This window comes from Eucyclogobius newberryi, unplaced genomic scaffold (genome assembly GCF_026437365.1).
Source record: "Eucyclogobius newberryi isolate DKJ021-1_F unplaced genomic scaffold, fEucNew1.0.hap1 SCAF_5, whole genome shotgun sequence".
Taxonomy (NCBI): domain Eukaryota; kingdom Metazoa; phylum Chordata; class Actinopteri; order Gobiiformes; family Gobiidae; genus Eucyclogobius; species Eucyclogobius newberryi.
In genome coordinates, this window is record NW_027316167.1 from 292,352 (window position 1) to 310,247 (window position 17,896).

Here is a 17,896-nt window from a genome sequence, read left to right on the forward strand (position 1 = left end):
CTGCAGGTGCCAGGGCCTTCTGCAGGTACCAGGGCCTTCTGCTGTACCTTCTGCAGGTGCCAGGGGCTTCTGCAGGTACCAGGGCCTTCTGCAAGTACCAGGGCCTTCTGCAGGTGCCAGGGCCTTCTGCAGGTGCCAGGGCCTTCTGCAGGTGCCAGGGCCTTCTGCAGGTGCCAGGGTCTTCTGCAGGTGCCAGGGTCTTCTACAGGTACCAGGACCTTCTGCAGGTACTAGGGCCTTCTGCAGGTACCAGGGCCTTCTGCAGGTGCCAGGGCCTTCTGCAGGTACCAGGGCCTTCTGCAGTACCTTCTGCAGGTGCCAGGGCCTTCTGCAGGTACCAGGGCCTTCTGCAGGTACCAGGGCCTTCTGCAGGTGCCAGGGCCTTCTGCAGGTGCCAGGGTCTTCTGCAGGTGCCAGGGCCTTCTGCAGGTGCCAGGGTCTTCTGCAGGTGCCAGGGCCTTCTGCAGGTGCCAGGGTCTTCTACAGGTACCAGGACCTTCTGCAGGTACTAGGGCCTTCTGCAGGTACCAGGGCCTTCTGCAGGTGCCAGGGCCTTCTGCAGGTACCAGGGCCTTCTGCAGTACCTTCTGCAGGTGCCAGGGCCTTCTGCAGGTACCAGGGCCTTCTGCAGTACCTTCTGCAGGTGCCAGGGCCTTCTGCAGGTACCAGGGCCTTCTGCTGGTACCAGGGCCTTCTGCAGGTACCAGGGCCTTTTGCAGGTACCAGGGCCTTCTGCAGGTACCAGGGCCTTCTGCAGGTGCCAGGGCCTTCTGCAGGTACCAGGGCCTTCTGCAGGTACCAGGGCCTTCTTCAGGTGCCAGGGCCTTCTGCAGGTACCAGGGCCTTCTGCAGGTGCCAGGGCCTTCTGCAGGTACCAGGGCCTTCTGCAGGTACCAGGGCCTTCTGCAGGTACCAGGGCCTTCTGCAGGTACCAGGGCCTTCTGCAGGTGCCAGGGCCTTCTGCAGGTACCAGGGCCTTCTGCAGTACCTTCTGCAGGTGCCAGGGCCTTCTGCAGGTACCAGGGCCTTCTGCAGGTGCCAGGGTCTTCTACAGGTACCAGGACCTTCTGCAGGTACTAGGGCCTTCTGCAGGTACCAGGGCCTTCTGCAGGTGCCAGGGCCTTCTGCAGGTACCAGGGCCTTCTGCAGTATCTTCTGCAGTTGCCAGGGCCTTCTGCAGGTACCAGGGCCTTCTGCAGGTACCAGGGCCTTCTTCAGGTGCCAGGGCCTTCTGCAGGTACCAGGGCCTTTTGCAGGTACCAGGGCCATCTGCTGGTACCAGGGCCTTCTGCAGTACCTTCTGCAGGTGCCAGGGCCTTCTTCAGGTGCCAGGGCCTTCTGCAGGTACCAGGGCCTTCTTCAGGTGCCAGGGCCTTCTGCAGGTACCAGGGCCTTCTGCAGGTGCCAGGGCCTTCTGCAGGTACCAGGGCCTTCTGCAGGTACCAGGGCCTTCTGCAGGTACCAGGGCCTTCTGCAGGTTTCAGGGCCTTCTGCAGGTACCAGGGCCTTCTGCAGGTGCCAGGGCCTTCTGCTGGTACCAGGGCCTTCTGCAGGTGCCAGGGCCTTCTGCTGGTACCAGGGCCTTCTGCAGGTGCCAGGGCCTTCTGCAGGTGCCAGGGCCTTCTGCAGGTACCAGGGCCTTCTGCAGTACCTTCTGCAGGTGCCAGGGCCTTCTGCAGGTGCCAGGGCCTTCTGCAGGTACCAGGGCCTTCTGCAGGTACCAGGGCCTTCTGCAGGTACCTCAGAAGATCAGCTCCACAGATCTGGTCCTGTTTGTTTCAGGAGTACGGCATCAGTAAAGCAGAGAAACTGGACATCGCTTACGCCTACTGCCTCCCTCTGGTCAGGAAGATCCAGATGGACCTGCAGCGGACGCACGAGGACGAGTCTGTCAACAAACTTCACCCACTGTGAGCTGGTCCAGCTGTAGACCTGGTTTAGTCCTGGTTTAGACCTGGTTTAGACCTGGTTTAGTCCTGGTTTAGTCCTGGTTTAGACCTGGTTTAGACCTGGTTTAGTCCTGGTTTAGACCTGGTTTAGACCTGGTTTAGTCCTGGTTTAGACCTGGTTTAGACCTGGTTTAGACCTGGTTTAGACCTGGTTTAGTCCTGGTTTAGACCTGGTTTAGTCCTGGTTAAGACCTGGTTTAGACCTGGTTTAGACCTGGTTTAGACCTGGTTTAGTCCTGGTTTAGACCTGGTTTAGACCTGGTTTAGACCTGGTTTGGACCTGTTTTAGTCCTGGTTTAGACCTGGTTTAGACCTGGTTTAGACCTGGTTTAGTCCTGGTTTAGACCTGGTTTAGTCCTGGTTTAGACCTGGTTTAGTCCTGGTTTAGACCTGGTTTAGACCTGGTTTAGACCTGGTTTAGTCCTGGTTTAGACCTGGTTTAGTCCTGGTTTAGACCTGGTTTAGACCTGGTTTAGACCTGGTTTAGTCCTGGTTTAGTCCTGGTTTAGACCTGGTTTAGTCCTGGTTTAGACCTGGTTTAGACCTGGTTTAGACCTGGTTTAGACCTGGTTTAGACCTGGTTTAGTCCTGGTTTAGACCTGGTTTAGACCTGGTTTAGACCTGGTTTAGTCCTGGTTTAGTCCTGGTTTAGACCTGGTTTAGTCCAGGTTTAGTCCTGGTTTAGTCCTGGTTTAGTCCTGGTTTAGACCTGGTTTAGACCTGGTTTAGACCTGGTTTAGTCCTGGTTTAGTCCTGGTTTAGACCTGGTTTAGTCCTGGTTTAGACCTGGTTTAGACCTGGTTTAGACCTGGTTTAGTCCTGGTTTAGACCTGGTTTAGACCTGGTTTAGTCCTGGTTTAGACCTGGTTTAGTCCTGGTTTAGTCCTGGTTTAGACCTGGTTTAGTCCTGGTTTAGTCCTGTTTTAGTCCTGGTTTAGACCTGGTTTAGACCTGGTTTAGTCCTGGTTTAGACCTGGTTTAGTCCTGGTTTAGACCTGGTTTAGTCCTGGTTTAGACCTGGTTTAGTCCTGGTTTAGACCTGGTTTAGACCTGGTTTAGTCCTGGTTTAGACCTGGTTTAGACCTGGTTTAGTCCTGGTTTAGACCTGGTTTAGACCTGGTTTAGACCTGGTTTAGACCTGGTTTAGTCCTGGTTTAGTCCTGGTTCAGACCTGGTTTAGACCTGGTTTAGTCCTGGTTTAGACCTGGTTTAGACCTGGTTCAGTCCTGGTTTAGACCTGGTTTATACCTGGTTTAGTCCTGGTTTAGTCCTGGTTTAGACCTGGTTTAGTCCTGGTTTAGACCTGGTTTAGACCTGGTTTAGACCTGGTTTAGTTTAGACCTGGTTTAGTCCTGGTTTAGACCTGGTTTAGACCTGGTTTAGTCCTGGTTTAGACCTGGTTTAGTCCTGGTTTAGTCCTGTTTTAGTCCTGGTTTAGACCTGGTTTAGACCTGGTTTAGTCCTGGTTTAGACCTGGTTTAGTCCTGGTTTAGTCCTGGTGTAGACCTGGTTTAGTCCTGGTTTAGACCTGGTTTAGTCCTGGTTTAGACCTGGTTTAGACCTGGTTTAGTCCTGGTTTAGACCTGGTTTAGACCTGGTTTAGTCCTGGTTTAGACCTGGTTTAGACCTGGTTTAGACCTGGTTTAGACCTGGTTTAGTCCTGGTTTAGACCTGGTTTAGACCTGGTTTAGACCTGGTTTAGTCCTGGTTTAGTCCTGGTTCAGACCTGGTTTAGACCTGGTTTAGTCCTGGTTTAGACCTGGTTTAGACCTGGTTCAGTCCTGGTTTAGACCTGGTTTAGTCCTGGTTTAGACCTGGTTTAGACCTGGTTTAGACCTGGTTCAGACCTGGTTTAGTCCTGGTTTAGTCCTGGTTTAGTCTTGGTTTAGTCCTGATATTCAGAGTTGTTTGTGTCAGGCCTTTCCTCACTCGTTTCTGGTCTTTCCTCAGATATTCGCGTGGCGTGATGTCTCCGGGTCGACACGTCAGAACTCGTCTGTACTTCACGTCTGAGAGTCACGTTCACTCGCTGCTGTCGCTCTTCAGATTCGGAGGTCTGCTCGACGTGAGTCCTCCTGACACCGAGTCAAACCTGTCACTCTCTACACCTGAAAGCAACAATCAGTGATGGTGATGGTTTTGATGGTGGTGTTGGTGGTTGTGGTGGTGATGGTGGTTGTGGTGGTGGTGATGGTGGTTGTGGTGGTGATGGTGGTTGTGATGGTTGTGGTGGTGGTGATGGTGGTTGTGATGGTTGTGGTGGTGTTGGTGGTGGTGATGGTGGTTGTGATGGTTGTGGTGGTGTTGGTGGTTGTGGTGGTGATGGTGGTTGTGATGGTTGTGGTGGTGTTGGTGGTTGTGGTTGTGGTGGTGGTGATGATGGTTGTGGTGGTGATGGTGGTTGTGATGGTTGTGGTGGTGATGGTGGTGGTGGTGATGATGGTTGTGGTGGTGATGGTGGTTGTGGTGGTTGTGGTGGTGGTGGTGATGATGGTTGTGGTGGTGGTGATGGTGGTTGTGGTGGTGATGGTGGTTGTGGTGGTGATGGTGGTTGTGATGGTTGTGGTGGTGATGGTGGTGATGGTGGTTGTGGTGGTGATGGTGGTTGTGGTGGTGATGGTGGTGGTGGTGATGATGGTTGTGGTGGTGATGGTGGTTGTGGTGGTGATGGTGGTTGTGATGGTTGTGGTGGTGATGGTGGTGATGGTGGTTGTGGTGGTGATGGTGGTGATGGTGGTTGTGGTGGTGGTGATGGTGGTTGTGGTGGTGATGGTGGTTGTGATGGTTGTGGTGGTGGTGATGGTGGTTGTGATGGTTGTGGTGGTGTTGGTGGTTGTGGTGGTGATGGTGGTTGTGATGGTTGTGGTGGTGATGGTGGTGGTGGTGATGATGGTTGTGGTGGTGATGGTGGTTGTGATGGTTGTGGTGGTGATGGTGGTGGTGGTGATGATGGTTGTGGTGGTGATGGTGGTTGTGGTGGTTGTGGTGGTGGTGGTGATGATGGTTGTGGTGGTGGTGATGGTGGTTGTGGTGGTGATGGTGGTTGTGGTGGTGATGGTGGTTGTGATGGTTGTGGTGGTGATGGTGGTGATGGTGGTTGTGGTGGTGATGGTGGTTGTGGTGGTGATGGTGGTGGTGGTGATGATGGTTGTGGTGGTGATGGTGGTTGTGGTGGTGATGGTGGTTGTGATGGTTGTGGTGGTGATGGTGGTGATGGTGGTTGTGGTGGTGATGGTGGTTGTGGTGGTGATGGTGGTTGTGGTGGTGATGGTGGTTGTGGTGGTGATGGTGGTTGTGATGGTTGTGGTGGTGATGGTGGTGGTGATGATGGTTGTGGTGGTGATGGTGGTTGTGGTGGTGATGGTGGTGGTGGTGATGATGGTTGTGGTGGTGATGGTGGTTGTGGTGGTTGTGGTGGTGATGGTGGTTGTGGTGGTGATGGTGGTTGTGGTGGTGATGGTTGTGGTGGTGATGGTGGTTGTGGTGGTGATGGTGGTTGTGATGGTTGTGGTGGTGATGGTGGTGGTGGTGATGATGGTTGTGGTGGTGATGGTGGTGATGGTGGTTGTGGTGGTGATGGTGGTTGTGGTGGTGATGGTGGTGGTGGTGATGATGGTTGTGGTGGTGATGGTGGTTGTGGTGGTGATGGTGGTTGTGATGGTTGTGGTGGTGATGGTGGTGGTGGTGATGATGGTTGTGGTGGTGATGGTGGTTGTGGTGGTGATGGTGGTGGTGGTGATGATGGTTGTGGTGGTGATGGTGGTTGTGGTGGTGATGGTGGTTGTGATGGTTGTGGTGGTGGTGATGGTGGTTGTGGTGGTGATGGTGGTTGTGATGGTTGTGGTGGTGGTGATGGTGGTTGTGATGGTTGTGGTGGTGTTGGTGGTTGTGGTGGTTGTGATGGTTGTGGTGGTGATGGTGGTGGTGATGATGATGGTTGTGGTGGTTATGGTGGTGATGGTGGTTGTGATGGTTGTGGTGGTGATGGTGGTGGTGGTGATGATGGTTGTGGTGGTGATGGTGGTTATGGTGGTGATGGTGGTTGTGATGGTTGTGGTGGTGATGGTGGTGATGGTGGTTGTGGTGGTGATGGTGGTTGTGGTGGTGATGGTGGTTGTGATGGTTGTGGTGGTGATGGTGGTGATGGTGGTTGTGGTGGTGATGGTGGTGGTGGTGATGATGGTTGTGGTGGTTGTGGTGGTGATGGTGGTTGTGATGGTTGTGGTGGTGATGGTGGTGATGGTGGTTGTGGTGGTGATGGTGGTTGTGGTGGTGATGGTGGTTGTGATGGTTGTGGTGGTGATGGTGGTTGTGGTGGTGATGGTGGTTGTGATGGTTGTGGTGGTGATGGTGGTGGTGGTGATGATGGTGATGGTGGTTGTGGTGGTGATGGTGGTTGTGGTGGTGATGGTGGTTGTGGTGGTGATGGTGGTTGTGATGGTTGTGGTGGTGATGGTGGTTGTGGTGGTGGTGATGGTGGTTGTGGTGGTGATGGTGGATGTGATGGTTGTGGTGGTGGTGATGGTGGTTGTGATGGTTGTGGTGGTGGTGATGGTGGTTGTGGTGGTTGTGATGGTTGTGGTGGTGATGGTGGTGGTGGTGATGATGGTTGTGGTGGTGATGGTGGTTATGGTGGTGATGGTGGTTGTGATGGTTGTGGTGGTGATGGTGGTGATGGTGGTTGTGGTGGTGATGGTGGTTGTGGTGGTGATGGTGGTTGTGATGGTTGTGGTGGTGATGGTGGTTGTGATGGTTGTGGTGGTGATGGTGGTGGTGGTGGTGATGGTGGTTGTGATGGTTGTGGTGGTGATGGTGGTTGTGGTGGTGGTGGTGATGGTGGTTGTGGTGGTGATGGTGGTTGTGATGGTTGTGGTGGTGGTGATGGTGGTTGTGGTGGTTGTGATGGTTGTGGTGGTGGTGATGGTGGTTGTGGTTGTGATGGTGGTGGTGGTGATGATGGTTGTGGTGGTGATGGTGGTTGTGGTGGTGATGGTGGTTGTGATGGTTGTGGTGGTGATGGTGGTGGTGGCGATGATGGTTGTGGTGGTGATGGTGGTGATGGTGGTTGTGATGGTTGTGGTGGTGATGGTGGTTGTGGTGGTTGTGGTGGTGATGGTGGTTGTGATGGTTGTGGTGGTGATGGTGGTTGTGATGGTGGTGGTGGTGATGGTGGTTGTGATGGTTGTTGTGGTGATGGTGGTTGTGATGGTTGTGGTGGTGATGGTGGTTGTGGTGGTTGTTGTGGTGATGGAGGTTGTGGTGGTGGTGGTGGTGATGGTGGTTGTGGTGGTTGTGGTGGTGATGGTGGTTGTGATGGTTGTGGTGGTGATGGTGGTTGTGGTGGTTGTGGTGGTGATGGTGGTTGTGATGGTTGTTGTGGTGATGGTGGTTGTGATGGTGGTGATGGTGGTGGTGGTGATGGTGGTTGTGATGGTTGTTGTGGTGATGGTGGTTGTGATGGTTGTGGTGGTGATGGTGGTTGTGGTGGTTTTTGTGGTGATGGAGGTTGTGATGGTGGTGGTGGTGGTGGTGATGGTGGTTGTGGTGGTTGTGGTGGTGATGGTGTTGGTGGTGATGATGGTTGTGGTGGTGATGGTGGTTGTGATGGTTGTGGTGGTGATGGTGGTTGTGGTGGTTGTTGTGGTGATGGAGGTTGTGATGGTGGTGGTGGTGGTGATGGTGGTTGTGGTGTTATGGTGGTGGTGGTGGTGGTTGTGATGGTTGTTGTGGTGATGGTGGTTGTGATGGTGGTGATGGTGGTGGTGGTGATGGTGGTTGTGGTGGTTGTGGTGGTGATGGTGGTTGTGATGGTTGTGGTGGTGATGGTGGTTGTGATGGTTGTGGTGGTTGTGGTGGTGATGGTTGTGATGGTTGTGGTGGTGATGGTGGTGGTGGTGATGATGGTTGTGGTGGTGATGGTGGTTGTGGTGGTGATGGTGGTTGTGATGGTGGTGGTGATGATGGTTGTGGTGGTGATGGTGGTTGTGATGGCTGTGGTGGTGATGGTGGTTGTGATGGTTGTGGTGATGGTGGTGATGGTGGTGGTGATGGTGGTTGTGGTGTTATGGTGGTGGTGGTGGTGGTTGTGATGGTTGTGATGATGGTTGTGGTGGTTGTGGTGGTGATGGTGGTGGTGGTGATGATGGTTGTGGTGGTGATGGTGGTTGTGGTGGTTGTGGTGGTTGTGGTGGTGATGGTGGTGGTGGTGATGATGGTAGTGGTGGTGATGGTGGTTGTGGTGGTGGTGATGGTGGTTGTGGTGGTTGTGGTGGTGATGGTGGTGGTGGTGATGATGGTTGTGGTGGTGATGGTGGTTGTGATGGTTGTGGTGGTGATGGTGGTGGTGGTGATGATGGTTGTGGTGGTGATGGTGGTTGTGGTGGTTGTGGTGGTGGTGATGGTGGTGGTGATGGTGGTTGTGGTGGTTGTGGTGGTGGTGATGGTGGTTGTGGTGGTGATGGTGGTTGTGGTGGTGGTGATGGTGGTTGTGGTGGTGATGATGGTTGTGGTGGTGGTGATGGTGGTTGTGGTGGTTGTGGTGGTTGTGGTGGTGATGGTGGTTGTGATGGTTGTGGTGGTGATGGTGGTGGTGATGATGGTTGTGGTGGTGATGGTGGTTGTGGTGGTGATGGTGGTGGTGGTGATGATGGTTGTGGTGGTGATGGTGGTTGTGGTGGTTGTGGTGGTGATGGTGGTTGTGATGGTTGTGGTGATGATGGTGGTGGTGGTGATGATGGTTGTGGTGGTGATGGTTGTGGTGGTGATGGTGGTTGTGGTGGTGATGGTGGTTGTGATGGTTGTGGTGGTGATGGTGGTTGTGGTGGTGATGGTGGTGGTGATGGTGGTTGTGATGGTTGTGGTGGTGATGGTGGTTGTGGTGGTGATGGTGGTTGTGGTGGTGATGGTGGTTGTGATGGTTGTGGTGGTGATGGTGGTGGTAGTGATGATGGTTGTCGTGGTGATGGTGGTTGTGGTGGTGATGGTGGTGGTGGTGATGATGGTTGTGGTGGTGATGGTGGTTGTGGTGGTGATGGTGGTTGTGATGGTTGTGGTGGTGATGGTGGTTGTGGTGGTGGTGATGGTGGTTGTGGTGGTGATGGTGGTTGTGATGGTTGTGGTGGTGATGGTGGTTGTGGTGGTGATGGTGGTTGTGATGGTTGTGGTGGTGATGGTGGTTGTGGTGGTGGTGATGGTGGTTGTGGTGGTGATGGTGGTTGTGATGGTTGTGGTGGTGATGGTGGTTGTGATGGTTTTGGTGGTTGTGGTGGTTGTGATGGTTGTGGTGGTGATGGTGGTGGTGGTGATGATGGTTGTGGTGGTGATGGTGGTTGTGGTGGTGGTGATGGTGGTTGTGGTGGTTGTGATGGTTGTGGTGGTGATGGTGGTGGTGGTGATGATGGTTGTGGTGGTGATGGTGGTTGTGGTGGTTGTGATGGTTGTGGTGGTGATGGTGGTTGTGGTGGTTGTGGTGGTGATGGTGGTGGTGGTGATGATGGTTGTGGTGGTGATGGTGGTTGTGGTGGTTGTGGTGGTGATGGTGGTTCTGATGGTTGTGGTGGTTGTGGTGGTGATGGTGGTGGTGGTGATGATGGTAGTGGTGGTGATGGTGGTTGTGATGGTTGTGGTGGTGGTGATGGTGGTTGTGGTGGTTGTGGTGGTGATGGTGGTGGTGGTGATGATGGTTGTGGTGGTGATGGTGGTTGTGATGGTTGTGGTGGTGATGGTGGTGGTGGTGATGATGGTTGTGGTGGTGATGGTGGTTGTGGTGGTGGTGATGGTGGTGGTGATGGTGGTTGTGGTGGTTGTGGTGGTGGTGATGGTGGTTGTGGTGGTGATGGTGGTTGTGGTGGTTGTGGTGGTGGTGATGGTGGTTGTGGTGGTTGTGGTGGTGGTGATGGTGGTTGTGGTGGTGATGGTGGTTGTGGTGGTTGTGGTGGTGGTGATGGTGGTTGTGGTGGTGATGATGGTTGTGGTGGTGGTGATGGTGGTTGTGGTGGTGGTGATGGTGGTTGTGATGGTTGTGGTGGTGATGGTGGTTGTGATGGTTGTGGTGGTGATGGTGGTTGTGGTGGTTGTGATGGTTGTGATGGTTGTGGTGGTGATGGTGGTGGTGGTGATGATGGTAGTGGTGGTGATGGTGGTTGTGATGGTTGTGGTGGTGGTTGTGGTGGTTGTGGTGGTGATGGTGGTTGTGGTGGTGGTGATGGTGGTTGTGGTGGTGATGGTGGTTGTGATGGTTGTGGTGGTGATGGTGGTTGTGATGGTTTTGGTGGTTGTGGTGGTTGTGATGGTTGTGGTGGTGATGGTGGTGGTGGTGATGATGGTTGTGGTGGTGATGGTGGTTGTGGTGGTGGTGATGGTGGTTGTGGTGGTTGTGATGGTTGTGGTGGTGATGGTGGTGGTGGTGATGATGGTTGTGGTGGTGATGGTGGTTGTGGTGGTTGTGATGGTTGTGGTGGTGATGGTGGTTGTGGTGGTTGTGGTGGTGATGGTGGTGGTGGTGATGATGGTTGTGGTGGTGATGGTGGTTGTGGTGGTTGTGGTGGTGATGGTGGTTCTGATGGTTGTGGTGGTTGTGGTGGTGATGGTGGTGGTGGTGATGATGGTAGTGGTGGTGATGGTGGTTGTGATGGTTGTGGTGGTGGTGATGGTGGTTGTGGTGGTTGTGGTGGTGATGGTGGTGGTGGTGATGATGGTTGTGGTGGTGATGGTGGTTGTGATGGTTGTGGTGGTGATGGTGGTGGTGGTGATGATGGTTGTGGTGGTGATGGTGGTTGTGGTGGTGGTGATGGTGGTGGTGATGGTGGTTGTGGTGGTTGTGGTGGTGGTGATGGTGGTTGTGGTGGTGATGGTGGTTGTGGTGGTTGTGGTGGTGGTGATGGTGGTTGTGGTGGTTGTGGTGGTGGTGATGGTGGTTGTGGTGGTGATGGTGGTTGTGGTGGTTGTGGTGGTGGTGATGGTGGTTGTGGTGGTGATGATGGTTGTGGTGGTGGTGATGGTGGTTGTGGTGGTGGTGATGGTGGTTGTGATGGTTGTGGTGGTGATGGTGGTTGTGATGGTTGTGGTGGTGATGGTGGTTGTGGTGGTTGTGATGGTTGTGATGGTTGTGGTGGTGGTGATGGTGGTTGTGGTGGTGGTGATGGTGGTTGTGATGGTTGTGGTTGATGTTTGTGGTGGTGATGGTTGTGGTTGATGGTTGTAGGAAGAGAAGGACCAGCAGTGGAAGAGGGCCATGGATTACCTGAGCGCTGTGTCTGAGCTGAACTACATGACACAGATCGTCATCATGTTGTACGAGGACAACAATAAGGTGAGAACAACGCCACCATTTACGTTCTAACACGGTTCTAACACTGTCCTATCTCTTTTCTAATGCGGTTCTAACACGGTTCTAACGCTGTTCTAACGCTGTTCTAACACTGTTCTAACACGGTTCTAACACAGTTCTAACACGGTTCTAACACGGTTCTAACTGTTCTAACTCTGTTCTAACGCAGTTCTAACACGGTTCTAACGCAGTTCTAACACGGTTCTAACGACGTTCTAACACGGTTCTAACGACGTTCTAACACGGTTCTAACACAGTTCTAACACGGTTCTAACGCCGTTCTAACACGGTTCTACCGCTGTTCAAACACTGTTCTAACGCTGTTCTAACACTGTTCTAACTTGGTTCTAACTCAGTTCTAACTCGGTTCTATCCCGGTTCTAGCACTGTTCTAGCACTGTTCTAACTCTGTTCTGTGTTCTAACATTGTTCCACCTCTGTTCTGACACTGTTCTAACTCTGTTCTGACACGGTTCTTACACTGTTCTAACACTGTTCTAACCTGGTTCAAACACTGTTCTAAACCGGTTCTAACCCGGTTCTAACTCTGTTCTAACTCTGTTCTAACCCTGTTCTAACACAGTTCTAACTCGGTTCTAACTCGGTCCAAACTTGGTTCTAACTCTGTTCTAACTCTGTTCTAAAACAGTTCTAACTCGGTTCTAACACTGTTCTAACAGTTCTAACTCGGTTCTAACACTGTTCTAACAGTTCTAACTCGGTTCTAACACTGTTCTAACAGTTCTAACACGGTTCTAACACTGTTCTAACAGTTCTAACTCGGTTCCAACACTGTTCTAACACTGTTCTAACGCTGTTATAACCTGGTTCTAACACCCTAAACAGACGTCAAATGTAGAGATTTAGAGTCTCTTTAGCTCTTTTTAACCATAAATCATCACAGACATTAGCATCAGGGCTAGCTTCTGTTTATTTCCCTGTGGTAATTCCCTCTGCTGCCAGTAGATGGAGCGCTAACACAAATCCTGATGAGGGAACGCCTGACTGAAGTCATGTGTAGTTCTTTGACGTTCTAAAACGTGAGGAAAGTGAAGGATCCGTGTAGATCAGGGTCAAACTCATTTGGGCCGCGGGCCGAACATAACGTAAAACATAAAACTATTAAAGATATAAGACATAAATATCTTTATAAAGCCTACGCTATTTTGAAGCAATTACTGGATCGATTAAAAAAAATACTGAAATGTATTTAGAAAAACAAGTGTCATTTCACCAACACTGAGCTTCAGTTTATGTCATTACAACTTCAGAGATACCGACTAGATATAGTCGGCCTCACCTCCACGCACAGTTTGGGCTCTGGAACCCATCTCCTCGAGAGGGGCTGGACGCTCCACTTCTCTGGTGTTGCCCGCGGGGAGAGGCGGCGGGCTGGTGTGGGCTTGCTGATAGCCCCTCAGCTCAGCCGCCACGTGTTGGAGTTTACCCCGGTGAACGAGAGGGTCGCGTCCCTCTGCCTTCGGGTGGGGGACAGGTCTCTCACTGTTGTGGCGGCCTACGGGCCGAACAGCAGTGCAGAGTACCCGGCCTTCTTGGAGTCCTTGGGAGGGGTACTGGACAGTGCACCGACCGGGGACTCCGTTGTTCTACTGGGGGACTTCAACGCCCACGTGGGCAATGACAGTGACACCTGGAGAGGGATGATCGGGAAGAACGGCTTCCCCGATCTGAACCCGAGCGGTGTTCAGTTATTGGACTTCTGTGCTAGCCACGGATTGTCCGAACACCATGTTCAAGCACAAGGGTGTCCATCAGCGCACATGGCACCAGGACACCCTAGGCCGGAGGTCAATGATCGACTTTGTTGTCGTGTCATCAGACCTCCAGCCGCGTGTCTTGGAGACTCGGGTGAAGAGAGGGGCAGAGTTGTCAACCGTTGGATGTTGGATCCGCTGGCGGAGGAGGAAGCCGGACAGATTTGGCAGACCCAAGCGCATTGTGAGGGTCTGTTGGGAACGTCTAGTGGAGCCCTCTGTCAGTAGGGTATTCAACTCGCACCTCCGGGAGAGCTTCTCCCATGTCCCGGGGGACGCTGGGGACATTGAGTCCGAGTGGACCATGTTCTCCGCCTCCATTGTTGATGCGGCTGCTCGGAGCTGTGGTCGCAAGGTCTCCGGTGCCTGTCGTGGCGGCAACCCCCGAACCCGGTGGTGGACACCGGAAGTAAGGGATGCCGTCAGACTGAAGAAGGAGGCCTATCAGGCCACTCTGGCTTGTAGGTCTCCGGAGGTATCGGTATCGGCAGGCCAAGCAAGCCGCGGCTCGTGCTGTCGCAGAGGCAAAAACCCGGGCCTGGGAGGAGTTCGGGGAGGCCATGGAGGAGGACTATCGGTCGGCACCAAACAAATTCTGGCAAACCGTCCGGCGCCTCAGGAGGGGGAAGCAGTGTCTCACCAACACCGTTTACGGTGCGGGTGGAGGCCTGCTGACCTCGACTGGGGATGTCGTCGGACGGTGGAAGGAATACTTTGAGGATCTCCTTAATCCCTCAGTCACGTCTTCCGAAGAGAAAGCAGAGACCAGGGACTCAGAGGCTGGCTCGTCCATCACCCAAGCTGAAGTCACTGAGGTTGTTCGCAAACTCCTCGGTGGCAGGGCTCCGGGGGTGGATGAGATCCGCCCTGAGTACCTAAAGTATCTGGATGTTGTAGGACTGTCTTGGTTGACACGTCTCTGCAACATCGCGTGGCGTTCGGGGACCGTGCCTCTGGACTGGCAGACCGGGGTGGTGGTCCCTCTGTTCAAGAAGGGGGACCGGAGGGTGTGTTCCAACTACAGAGGGATCACACTCCTCAGCCTCCCGGGTAAGGTCTATTCCAAGGTACTGGAGAGGAGAATCCGACCGATAGTCGAACCTCGGATTCAGGAGGAGCAGAGTGGTTTTCGTCCCGGTCGTGGAACACTGGACCAGCTCTATACCCTCCATCGGGTGCTCGAGGGTTCATGGGAGTTTGCCCAACCAGTCCACATGTGCTTTGTGGATCTGGAGAAGGCTTTCGACCGTGTCCCTCGGGGTGTCCTTTGGGGGGTGCTCCGGGAGTACGGGGTCCGGGGCCCTTTGCTCAGGGCTGTCCGGTCCCTGTATGACCGGAGCAGGAGCTGTGTTCGCATTGCCGGCAGTAAGTCAGACCTGTTCCCAGTGCATGTTGGACTCCGCCAGGGCTGCCCTTTGTCACCGGTTCTGTTCATAATTTTTATGGACAGAATTTCTAGGCGCAGTCAGGGGTCGGAGGGTGTGGTCAGGGGTCGGAGGGTGTGGTCAGGGGTCGGAGGGTGTCCGGTTTGGGGACCACAGGATCTCATCTCTGCTGTTTGCAGACGATGTTGTCCTGATGGCTCCATCAAACCCGGACCTGCAACATGCACTGGGACGGTTTGCAGCCGAGTGTGAAGCGGCTGGGATGATGGATGGAACTTCAGAAATGATCTACAGTTCTACAGAGATAAACATGTGACATTATAACAAAATAAACTTCTCAAGATCTAAAAAACCTTTTAAATGTTCTAACATTTCCACGTCTGTAGTTCTCTGTTCACCTGAACTGACACCACTAAACTTCTGCTCAGAAGTGCTTCAAGTGCACTTCTCCCTCACAGCAGTGCAGCAGAGCCCCGTGGGGGAGGGGCAGCTCACACAGCAGTGCAGCAGAGCCCCGTGGGGGCTGCTGGTGCAGATGATGCATGTTCTGCTGGTGCAGATGATGCATGTTCTGCTGGTGCAGATGATGCATGTTCTGCTGGTGCAGATGATGCATGTTCTGCTGGTGCAGATGATGCATGTTCTGCTGGTGTAGATGATGCATGTTCTGCTGGTGTAGATGATGCATGTTCTGCTGGTGTAGATGATGCATGTTCTGCTGGTGTAGATGATGCATGTTCTGCTGGTGTAGATGATGCATGTTCTGCTGGTGCAGGAGCTGACGTCAGAGGAGCGCTTCCACGTGGAGCTTCACTTCAGCCCTGGAGTCAAGGGGGTGGAGGAGGAGGACAACCCGCCCATGGGCTTCGGCTTCAGGCCTGCGTCTGCAGAAGTGGCCCAGCAAGTGGAGGCGGCTCAACCCGGAGGAGGGAGCTTCGGCCTGGGCAGGAGGAGGCACCCGTCACCCCTGCTCTACAACGGGCCCAAGCACACGGACAGTCTGGAGGATCTGAGCTCAGAGAAGCCCAGGAAAAGAGCTGAGCACCTGGGAGAGGAACCTGAGGACGCCTGCTCCATGGACCAACCAGAGAGGGCCGAGACCGACCGCCACGCCCCGCTGTCAGAGCCAATCAGCATCCAGAGGAAATCACCCCTGATCCGCAACCAAAAGACCGGCTCCATGGAGGTGAGAGCCACACCCACAGACCGGCTCTGTGGAGGGGAGAGCTACACCCACAGACCGGCTCTGTGGAGGGGAGAGCTACACCCACAGACCGGCTCTGTGGAGGGAGAGCCACACCCACAGACCGGCTCTGTGGAGGGGAGAGCTACACCCACAGACCGGCTCTGTGGAGGGGAGAGCCACACCCACAGACCGGCTCTGTGGAGGTGAGAGCCACACCCACAGACCGGCTCTGTGGAGGGAGAGCCACACCCACAGACCGGCTCTGTGGAGGGGAGAGCCACACCCACAGACCGGCTCTGTGGAGGTGAGAGCCACACCCACAGACCGGCTCTGTGGAGGGGAGAGCTACACCCACAGACCGGCTCTGTGGAGGGGAGAGCTACACCCACAGACCGGCTCTGTGGAGGGGAGAGCTACACCCACAGACCGGCTCTGTGGAGGGGAGAGCTACAACCACAGACCGGCTCTGTGGAGGGGAGAGCTAATAGCTCCTAACTTAGCTTCTGGTTTATCTCCTTGTTTATCTCCCGGTTTAGCTCCTTGTTTAGCTCCCGGTTTAGCTCCCTGTTTATCTCCTGGGTTAGCTCCCGGTTTAGCTCCAGGTTTAGCTCCTGGTTTATCTCCTGGGTTAGCTCCTGGTTTAGCTCCAGGTTTAGCTTTTGGTTTAGCTCTTGGGTTAGCTCCTGGGTTAGCTCTTGGGTTAGCTCCTGGGTTAGCTCCTGGGTTAGCTCCAGGTTTAGCTCCAGGGTTAGCTCCTGGGTTAGCTCCAGGTTGAGCTCCTGGGTTAGCTCCAGGTTTAGCTCCTGGGTTAGCTCCTGGGCTAGCTCTTGGGTTAGCTCCTGGGTTAGCTCCTGGGTTAGCTCCAGGTTTAGCTCCAGGGTTAGCTCCTGGGTTAGCTCCAGGTTGAGCTCCTGGGTTAGCTCCAGGTTGAGCTCCTGGGTTAGCTCCTGGGTTAGCTCCAGGTTTAGATCCTGGGTTAGCTCCTGGGTTAGCTCCTGGTTTAGCTCTTGGTTTAGCTCCTGGGTTAGCTCCTGGTTTAGCTCTTGGTTTAGCTCCAGGTTTAGCTCCTGGTTTAGCTCCTGGTTTAGCTCCTGGGTTAGCTCCTGGGTTAGCTCCTGGGTTAGCTCCTGGGTTAGCTCTTGGTTTAGCTCCTGGGTTAGCTCTAGGTTTAGCTCCTGGGTTAGCTCCAGGTTTAGATCCTGGGTTAGCTCCTGGGTTAGCTCCTGGTTTAGCTCCTGGGTTAGCTCCTGGGTTAGCTCTGGGTTAGCTCTGGGTTAGCTCTGGGTTAGCTCCTGGGTTAGCTCCAGGTTTAGATCCTGGGTTAGCTCCTGGGTTAGCTCCTGGTTTAGCTCTTGGTTTAGCTCCTGGGTTAGCTCCTGGTTTAGCTCTTGGTTTAGCTCCTGGTTTAGCTCCTGGGTTAGCTCCTGGGTTAGCTCCTGGGTTAGCTCCTGGGTTAGCTCCTGGTTTAGCTCCTGGGTTAGCTCTAGGTTTAGCTCCTGGGTTAGCTCCAGGTTTAGATCCTGGGTTAGCTCCTGGGTTAGCTCCTGGTTTAGCTCCTGGGTTAGCTCCTGGGTTAGCTCTGGGTTAGCTCTGGGTTAGCTCTGGGTTAGCTCCCGGTTTAGCTCTGGGTTAGCTCCTGGTTTAGCTCCAGGTTTAGCTCCTGGTTTAGCTCCAGGTTTAGCTCCTGGTTTAGCTCCAGGTTTAGCTCCTGGTTTAGCTCCTGGTTTAGCTCCTGGTTTAGCTCCTGGGTTAGCTCCTGGGTTATGTTTTCTTTACATGTGTTTAAAGGTGCCATAACATGCTTTTTTTCACGTTTCGTAGTCTATCCTAAGTGTATCATTGATAATAATAAGTGTTGTGCAACACCCTTAACATAAGAGTTCAGAAATATCACCCAGACCTTGGACCCCCTCACCAACCCAGAAATGCAGACGGCTTGGTTTGATATTCGCCCCCACCCTTGTGAAGAGCCATCTGGCTCCCCCGCCCAACCCGTGACGTAGTCTCAGAGCGTGTGTGCCCCGCCCACCCGTGACGTAGTCTCAGAGCGCGTGTGTGCCCCGCCCACCCGTGACGTAGTCTCAGAGCGTGTGTGTGCCCCGCCCACCCGTGACGTAGTCTCAGAGCGTGTGTGCCCCGCCCACCCGTGACGTAGTCTCAGAGCGTGTGTGTGCCCCGCCCACCCGTGACGTAGTCTCAGAGCGTGTGTGTGCCCCGCCCACCCGTGACGTAGTCTCAGAGCGTGTGTGCCCCGCCCACCCGTGACATAGTCT

General features: G+C 53.9%; 1 protein-coding gene across 8 annotated transcripts in view; it reads left to right on the forward strand.

Annotated features, from left to right (window-relative positions):
• Positions 1-17,896, forward strand: part of ppip5k1a (diphosphoinositol pentakisphosphate kinase 1a) — a 144,333-nt gene that overhangs the window by 32,652 nt on the left and 93,785 nt on the right. For all 8 annotated transcript variants that reach the window (XM_072465791.1, XM_072465793.1, XM_072465792.1 and 5 more), the window contains exons 19-22: positions 1,783-1,910; positions 3,900-4,014; positions 11,152-11,259; positions 15,213-15,623. In XM_072465791.1, coding sequence (XP_072321892.1) covers positions 1,783-1,910; positions 3,900-4,014; positions 11,152-11,259; positions 15,213-15,623 — 762 coding nt within the window. The remainder of the gene's footprint in view (positions 1-1,782; positions 1,911-3,899; positions 4,015-11,151; positions 11,260-15,212; positions 15,624-17,896) is intronic.